The 9,472-nt window shown below is 41.4% G+C and overlaps 1 protein-coding gene across 1 annotated transcript; it reads right to left on the bottom strand.

Moving 5' to 3' along the window:
- Nucleotides 1–264: 264 nt before the first annotated feature.
- LOC149815044 (glycine dehydrogenase (decarboxylating), mitochondrial-like) lies at nt 265–9,078 on the bottom strand. The gene is made up of 15 exons (XM_089988550.1): nt 7,721–9,078; nt 6,213–6,458; nt 6,019–6,096; nt 5,834–5,934; nt 5,554–5,749; nt 5,298–5,423; nt 5,031–5,216; nt 4,755–4,868; nt 3,594–3,746; nt 1,782–1,970; nt 1,621–1,698; nt 1,405–1,530; nt 1,218–1,316; nt 898–1,015; nt 265–479 (listed from the first exon to the last, which is right to left on the bottom strand). Exons 1-15 carry the CDS (start codon nt 8,930–8,932, stop codon nt 388–390), a joined length of 3,114 nt encoding a protein of 1,037 aa, XP_089844676.1. The 5' UTR covers nt 8,933–9,078; the 3' UTR covers nt 265–387.
- Between the last annotated feature and the right edge of the window lie 394 nt (nt 9,079–9,472).

The following is a 9,472-nucleotide window of genomic DNA, read 5'->3' as shown; positions in this document are numbered from 1 at the left end:
AGCTGCTGAATCTAACCGAGTCAATCTCTCTGCTCTGATGGTACATGCTATGGATTTCTTGTCTTGTGTTGCATCATAGTCTAGCATATCTGGATTTTGATGGTTTTCTTTTTAGTATCATGAGATATAATGCCTTTACTGAATTCTAGAAGATGTCTTGTGAGTGCTGATTTCAGTGGTCCCAACTTTTCTGATGAAACAGGTTACATATCCTTCAACGCATGGAGTATATGAAGTTACAGAATGCAACTGGATCAACGCAGATTGAATAGCATAGATATGCTGATAAAAATAGCATAATTAATAGAAGCTAACAAGAGGTTTATGTACAGTGAGGATAGCATAAGAGGTCTTTTTGATATGAAAAACCTACGTAGCAAATCAAGCTCATGCGGCAGCAGCTTGTTCTTCATCAACCTGTGATGCCGACAGAAGAGTGCAGATAAGGTTGCGGTCACCATATACATTGTCCACACGTCCTGAACGAAAACACAAAATAAACTGTGTTACATATAATCTCACACTTTTATCTTTGATAGCCCTCAGTGGATTTGAAGACCCTGAACTATGACAATGACTAAGCATCAAATTCCACATATTTTTCCATTTGAAGTTGAAGACGGAAGCTAGGAACCACATATAAGAAGAATAGTGTTATCCATATCTCGAGCATTGACTCAAATTTGAAATGAAAAAGTAGCAAATTTGATTTTCATTCAAATAGAAGGAGCCATTTGGTAGTTATTTTGAAAAAAAAGGATAACATTATGCATCACACTGAGAATTCACTTTCCAAAAAAGACTATGAGGACATGGCATCCACTGTTTGTTCACAAGAACTTAATAGCTAATGACATAACCAGATAGGTTGTAAGCAGAGTAAACAAAAACTGTTACCAGTTGTAGGCCAGAACTTGGCAGTCCGAAGCCAAGCTACTGGGAATGCAGCATACTCCCTAGAGTATGGTTTTGTCCATTCGTCTGCCATAAGCATAGAGGGTGGATGAGGAGCACCCTGCACAAACACAAATGGTCAGACTTGCAATTGCTAGAACCTCAATTTCATTTTCCAATTGTATTAGCAAATAAAAAGATGATGTATGCATGTTCACAACAGATCGACAAACAAAAAACCACAGCCACTGTGAAGTCGAATAGCCTAGCTGGAAAAGAAGGCTACTTTCTTCATCATAAAATAAACAAGTTTTCCTTCTTACCTTAAGGACATTGTAGTGGATATCGGCTTTCCCATTTTCAATCTGCGCTATTTCTTCTCTGATGGATATGAGAGCATCACAAAATCTGTCTAACTCGGCCTAGAATAGAGAACAAAGAACTTTATCAGAAAAAATGAAAAAAAAAATGAAAATTAGAGGGCCAGGTAACATGGGGAACAGAAGACACCTTGCTCTCACTCTCTGTGGGTTCAATCATCAGTGTGCCTGGAACTGGCCATGACATTGTCGGTCCATGAAATCCATAATCCATGAGACGTTTTGCAACATCTTCAGGTTCAATTCCAGCAGTGTTCTATGCATGCAATGAGCTTTCAATAAGTGATTGACAAAAGAACACAAGAAAGTTTGTATGAATAGAAGAAAGTTTGTATAGTTTCAAAACCTTGAAGCCCCTCAAGTCAAGAATAAATTCATGAGCACATGTGCCATTCACGCCCCAGAAAAGTACTGGATAATGATTCTGCATATGAAATAAGACTATCAAGACTTTGAATTGAAAAACAGAGACTGACAGGAAATGTCAAAGATAGAAATAACCCAAACCTCTAAACGTTTAGCCATGTAGTTTGCGTTCAAGATAGAAATCTTTGAAGCTTCAGTGAGTCCTTTAGATCCCATCATTGCTATGTATGTGTAGGAAATGGGTAAGATCAGGGCCGATCCCCATGGTGCTGCAGAGATGGTACCAAGAGGCTGAGATTTATCAGGAGCTGGTATTCCACCAGTAGGAACCTGAAATTCAAAATGAAGATTTCAGACAACATTGAAATTCAAGCTTCTAGATCCTGATGACCAAAAATATACTACTCCACAGGACTCAAAAGTTGCAAAGCTACTTAGATGAACTATTCGACTTCAAACATTTGATAGATAATGCATAAGCTCACTAGACCTCAGACAGCAACTCAATTATGTTCTTTTATGATATTCAAGCACAAGACCAGAATCAACCAATTCTAGTACAAGCAAGTCGCTTGTTTTCCTAATGCTGTGGTGGGAATATCATGCAAGTTCCACCAGCATCTTTTAAACATATTCCAGTAACAAGTAGAAAGACATGTCATAGAACTAAATATGAACAGGAATAGAACCAACAAACTGAAAACCAAAAGTTAATGCAAAAAAGTACAAATAGAAAAATCATTGGATTGGCAACAAAATTCAGAACTATTTTTGGGTGGCAAATTGTAAGAACAAAAAAAAAAAACAGATTATGCAAACAAAAACTCCCAGGTAACTGTCCTCTTATTTTCAAACCAAAATCTCATCAAACTATCCATGTGTTATGGTCTATGTCACAGGGATTCAGATAGCAGGGTGCCGCACCCGCGTCGACGCGACTCGACGCGGGTGCGGTCAACCCGACCCTGGGTGCGTTGACCGCACCCAAGGTCATTTTGGTTCATTTTTTTAAATTCCCTATGAAATGGGCTGCGGAATTTAAAAAAAAAAAATTGCCGCTGCCGCACCCCCGCACCCGGGATTTTTGGAAGTGCCGAATCCCCGCACCCGCACCCATGTGACATAGGTTATGGTTATGCACAAGTTTACCATGTCACATGGATAATGGCTATAGACATGTAGATAGTTCTACTATTATGAAACTCCATGTTCAGAATCAAGAGGGATAAAGTATGGGAGTAAATGGAATGTCCATGTGACAGAGAATTCAAGTCACTGATTTTAAGCTTCCTATTCAACACCATTTTCCAGTGAATGAGAGTCTTCACATCTCATCTAACCCAGAGTATAACTTAGCTTAGAGGTCAGTTCTTTATTTGCAGCAGTAGCTTTAAATGGATGCACATTTGCATTCATGTGGACATGCGTTCTTCAACAAGCTGCTCTAATTATTTCCGACTTTAAAAGTTTGTTGTTACAGTTACCATTGGAGATTATTGATCTATCTAAAACACAATATTTTCATTGGCATATCATGCAATAACTTATCCTCCTCTGCCAACTTCCTTTCTGATTTATGGCTTCAATACTTGTATATGAAGAAAATATTCGAGTCAATTGATGCAGGGATAATGTCAAGACTACATAGACATGGAAACAGGTATGGGGCACAAAATGGAGATGCTATATGGATACATACATGGCCCTATTATGATCACTTCTGCTCAATTAAAAGTCTATCCAAGCAACATGAACACAGCTTTTAAAAGAAAATATCATTAGATATTCAAAATTACATAGTCAGATACCATACTGAATATTTTCGCACAACCAAGAAGTACTTCCACTTTAATCAATCCCAACATCAATGTCTCTTAAGAACAATACAAGAAACATAAAATAGATACAAATGCTTGAAAAGGTAATGAGAAATATGAAAAAAGATTATCTCACCACAGGATGTGATGGCAAAAATGGTGCCAAGTGCTTCTTCACACCAATGGGCCCCATACCAGGACCTCCTCCACCATGCGGGATGCAAAATGTCTTATGCAGATTAAGATGGCAAACATCAGCACCTATGAACCCTGGACTTGTTAGACCAACCTGCACGAGGGAAGAAAAATGACAAAGTCAAATGGCATCATTAAACAACAAAATGAACTTTAAGATTTAACAGAAAATCAGTTAATCAACCATGACCAGTTTATTGTATGAGAACAACCTGACTAAAGAATTAGTTAGCTAGAGCTAAGGCTTTGAAGAAATTCTCTGAGCATGAAATGCTCAGCTTCCAACTAAGTAGAGGCCATTCTCAGTGCAAAGCCATGACACTATAATATGTTTACGAAAATAAGCCACCAACTAAAGAATATTAATGAACACAGAACGTTCTAGGAAAGTAACGTCTTGGGGAAATATCAAGAATACCATGAACAAAGGGTACTTTTTGTATTCTTGGCACAGAGATTATTCTCATGTTTCCAGTGGTAGGGATGTTCGTAAATGAAATATACTTGGGTGCAAGTTCAGTTGAGGCATTAACAGAAAGCCTTTCAAATTTTTTTTCTCCATCTGTTCAGGTTATTTGATGCAGGTTTGGTAAACCCAAAGATTTACAAGAGATATTTGTCACTAATGGCAAACATACTTGAAATGAAGTAATGACTTTATACAAGCGTTGTAAAATTGAAAGATTTAGATATAGACATTTAACAATTGAAAGAGAATCCCACAAAAAAGCAAACCATTTTGGTCATTAAAATATTTTAATTTCCGTTGGATTTCATAAAGCATCTTCACTATGCTTCCTTATGTAATCCAATAAGGTAGCAGTCGCCTCAAGGTTTGCTCACAGTCCCAACTGATTATAACAGAATCAAATAACTAATGCAAGCAAGAACATTCCTGTTCAGCATGCATTCTTTTTTTAGTTCCTGCTACTTTGGAACCTGAGGAGATGCAACGCCATGTAGAAGTTCTGCAAAGAAGTTGCATCGACGGATATAGAAATAAATTATACAAGTGTACATTTCCACTGTGCAGTAAAGTAGCTGACAATTAATACAGAACCATAAGCTTCAGAGAATGAATCTTTTTGAAGAAAAAGCACACCTGTGCATTCATGTTAGCACCATCCATGTAAACTTGCCCCCCATTTTCATGAATTATTCTACAAATCTCATCAATACCCTCTTCATATACTCCATGCGTTGAAGGATATGTAACCTGTTCCATCAGAAAAGTTGGGACCACTGAAACCAGCACTCACAAGACATCTTTTAGAATTCAGTAAAGGCATTATATCTCATGATACTAAAAAGAAAACCATCAAAATCCAGATATGCCGGACTATGATGCAACACAAGACAAGAAATCCATAGCATGTACCATCAGAGCAGAGAGATTGTCTCGGTTAGACTCAGCAGCTTTTCTCAACTCCTCTATGTTAATATTCCCCTTTGAATCTGTTCCAACTGCAACAATTTTCATTCCACACATAGCTGCACTAGCAGGATTTGTCCCATGAGCAGAGACAGGTATGATGCACACGTTTCTGTGAGTGTCACCTCTTGCCTACAAAATGAACTCTCATAAACAAAACAATCAAAAAGCATTTAAGAAATTTCTTTGCATGTTATGACTTGGATCACATACCATATGATAAGCACGGATGACCATAAGTCCAGCATACTCTCCAGCAGCACCAGCATTTGGTTGCAACGAGAAGGAGTCAAATCCAGTGATAGTGCATAACAGTTCACCTAAATCTTTGAACATTTCCTAGAAATATTGGAAAAAAAAAACAAAAACAAAAAGCTGTATGAACCCCTGGCAAACTGATCAAAGCAGTGACAAGAAGAAAAAATTATTCTTGAATGCAGTTCTAATGAGAAGTTCACTAGGTAATTACTTGGTAACCACCAACTTGGTCCAGAGGTGCAAATGGATGAATATCTGAGAAGTTGGGCCAAGTAACAGGCATCATCTCCACAGTTGCATTCAATTTCATCGTGCAAGAACCCAAGGGAATCATGCTGTGACATAATGAAAGATCTTTTGATTGAAGCCTGTGAAGGTATCTAAGAAGTTCGTGCTCTGTGTGATACCTGAAAGAAAAAAAAAATTTCAAGACTTATATGCATGTTTTTATAATGCCAACAGGAATATGGAAGAACAGAAAAATACTATACATGTTAAATATTGGATGGGTCAAGTAGGCACTCTTGCGTGCTTGCCCGTGTGGAATATTAGAATGGACCTCTGCTGCAAGAGATTCAGCCGTGAATGGTACCTAATGATCAACAACATCATTGAGATGTCATAAGCAGGATTTAACAGCTACATTCTTTAGAAAGAGTCACAAGCTGACACTCACAGGTTTACCATAAGCAAACACTTTGAAAAGCTTGTCAACATCCTCCAAAGTGGTGGTTTCATCAAATGATACAGTTATCTGAGATAACAAAATTGGAACCACATCAAATCCCAAAAAAAAAAATCCAATTTTGAAAGTGCAACCATAATTATTATATGACTCAGAAAATAAAAGTAAGGTTTAGAATTACATACAGTGTTCTTATCAATGACCCGCAAATTCATCTCATGTTTAAGGGCAGCCTCAGAGATCGTGTGAGAATCAGCACATTTAACTTTTACAGTGTCAAAGAAGGGAAGCTCAGCAGGAGTCACTGTTCCTAGTTTCTTTAATCCAACTGCAAAAGTCCCAGCAAGACCATGAACGCGCTCAGCAATGGCCTTTAGCCCTTCAGGTCCATGATAGACTGCATACATCGCAGCCATATTTGCAAGGAGTGCCTAAAACAAACGAATAGTGAAAGCTCAAAAGGGATCTTCGAAAACACAAAGAATTCCAACTAGCACTTCTATAGTAGCGGACTGACAGATACACCCATGTATTTGGAAAATAGGATAAGTTGGGAATTGCATTATGGAGTACAATGCAATGTCTCAACACATCTTACACTTCTGGATAAGTGGGTGCATCCAAATAGGGACCGGGGAAAGCGGGGCCCCGCCTCGCCCCGTTTGGACCGGGGATGAAGGGTATGAAACGGGGATGGAGGCGGGGACGAAGGTTAAAATCCATCCCCGTCCGGGGGTGGAGGCGGGGATGGACGTGCACTTTTCCCCGCCCCGCCCCAACCCCGCCCCGACCACTTTTCCCCGCAATATCCCCGCCCCGCCCCACCTCATCCCCGTTTGAACCGGGGATGGAGGACATGAAACCGGGATGAAGGCGGGGGTGGAGGATAAAATCCATCCCCGCCAGGGAGGCGGGGCGGGGTGGAGGATAAAATCTTGAGGCGGGGCGGGGGTGGAGACCTTGTCCCCCGCCCCGCCCCGCCCCACTGCCATCCCTACATCCAAATACTCCTGTTTGACTTTTTCGGCTTCAGTTCAAGCATAAAATTTTAAATTTCATATGGCAAACACCAAATTAGGCAATAATCAGGTTCACATACATAATCTACAGATCACCATGTTTATATATCAGAACATTTTGCAAAGATGGTCAAAATGTGTCTCGATATAAGATGCAATTCATAGTTTAGGACTATGGTAAAACCAAATATGAACATGCAACATTTGGTGATCATAAGCCAAGAAAAGAAGATCCAAAATAAATAAAAACCAGCATTATCAAATTAAGCAACTTGCTCCTGAGCAATGTTATCAGTATAGGTGCGTATTGGCTGGACGATACGCATCGTATCGGCAGAAAATCGATACACTGCAAGCCTGAATCGGCCATTTTTTTAATAAATGTAAAAAATACCAAAAATAAAATTAATATTATTTTAAAATTATTTTAATGGTTTTAACATGTGTCACGTTACGATTGACACGTAGTATTTTTTTATTATTTTTGGGCCGATAAAGATCGATTCACTTGAGTATCGGTATCGGCCGATACAGCTGAATCGGTAGCCAAACGATTCAGGGCTGATACCGATACTGACAACTTTGCTCCTGAATCAGCACTATGAGAAATCCAAAGAATTCCGAAATAAAATTATCCATCAAAGACCTAAACTGTATCCAAATTAGATGCAGACCTGAGCAGTGCAAATATTACTCGTGGCCTTGTCACGGCGAATATGCTGCTCCCTCGTCTGCATTGCCATCCGCAGGGCTGGCTTCCCTGTCGAATCAACACTCACACCGATAATCCTCCCCGGCATCATCCTCTTGTACTCCTGCGACGTCGCCAAGAACGCAGCGTGAGGTCCACCGTAGCCCATCGGAACACCGAACCTCTGCGCCGATCCGACGGTGATATCGGCCCCCAATTCGCCTGGAGGTGTAAGTATTGTCAAGGCCAACAGATCCGATGCCATGACCACCTTCACACCATTGGCATGCGCCTTCTCAACGAAAGCCGAGTAGTCGATGACCTCTCCCTCTGTTCCAGGGTACTGAACCAGCACCCCACAGACATCCCCAGATGTGTAATCTATATCCTTGAGGTCGGAAACGACCACCTTGAGATCGAATCCGGCGGCTCGTGTCTTGCAGATGTCGATGGTCTGTGGGTGGCAATTCGAAGCGATCACGAAGGTCTTCTTCTTCCCCTTCTGGATGCTGTTGCACATGGACATGGCCTCCGCGGCAGCAGTGCCCTCGTCGAGGAGGGAGGCATTCGACATCGGGAGTCCGGTGAGATCGGTGATCATGGTCTGGTAATTAAGCAAGGATTCGAGCCTCCCCTGAGCAATCTCTGCTTGGTAAGGGGTGTATTGAGTGTACCAACCTGGGTTTTCCATGATATTCCTCAAGATCACACCAGGAACGAAGGTGTTGTAGTATCCCATCCCAATGAACGACTTGAAAACCTTATTCTTGGATGCCAGATCCTTCATGTGGGCAATCATCTGGCTCTCCGTGAGCCCCTCGTCGAACTTGGAGAACTTTATCGGCTCGCTTCGGATCGATTTCGGCACGGTAGCATCGATGAGGGCGTCAAGGGACTCGAACCCGACAGAAGCGGCCATTTTCACCTGCTCGTCGGGCGTAGCGGAGTTGTGGCGCCGAGGGAAGGTGTCGGACGGCTTCAGGGCCTCGACGGATATCGAGCGGCTGCCGGAGAAGGTGGCGGAGGAAGAAGATGGGGACCTGGTGGTGTAGTTGGGATTGAAAAGGCGGGTGGAGGGGGAGGTAAAGGAGGAGAGGTGTCTGGCTCGGTGGTGGTGGTGGGTTGCATGTTGTTGGCAGTGGACTAGGAGGCGCCGGACGATGGCGCGGTGGGCGATCTTCCTGGCGCGGTCCATTTCTAGTTTGGCGGTGGCGGTGGCGGTGGCGGTGGCGGTGAGTCTTTTGGAGGCAGAGGAACTCCTCCAATGGCTTAGGAGTTTGGAGGTGGGGGAGTTTAAATATGACTATGCTTGGTTCTTCTTAAATTTGGTGGAGAGAGAGAGAGAGAGAGATTTGGTGGCCTGGATTCGAACGTCGATAGAATCACTTATTTGGCCTTGGCTATTGTATTCTCTTTCTTTTATGTACTTTGTTTTTGTTTTTAGTTTTGGAAATTAAGCAAAATCACCATTTTACAGCTGTGCCTACAGTTTTCTCATGCTAACTTTGTGCGGTGAATTAAAAGAGCATGGTTTACTGAATCAGTGATTCATCTGACTTCAACTGTGGCTGAAGATCTCATGATAACTTTGTGCGGTGAATTAAAAGAGCATGGTTTACTGAATCAGTGATTCATCTGGCTTCAACTGGGGCTGAATATCACCCCTTGACACTCCCTCTCCCTCCCTCTCTCTCTCTCTCTCTCTGAAAAACACTGTTTTCGTAAAATCTGAATA

The sequence above is a fragment of the Nuphar pumila genome, chromosome 15, assembly GCF_984573655.1.
Source record: "Nuphar pumila chromosome 15, dmNupPumi1.hap1.1, whole genome shotgun sequence".
Classification (NCBI taxonomy): Eukaryota; Viridiplantae; Streptophyta; class Magnoliopsida; order Nymphaeales; family Nymphaeaceae; genus Nuphar; species Nuphar pumila.
This window is presented reverse-complemented; position numbering and strand designations above follow the sequence as displayed.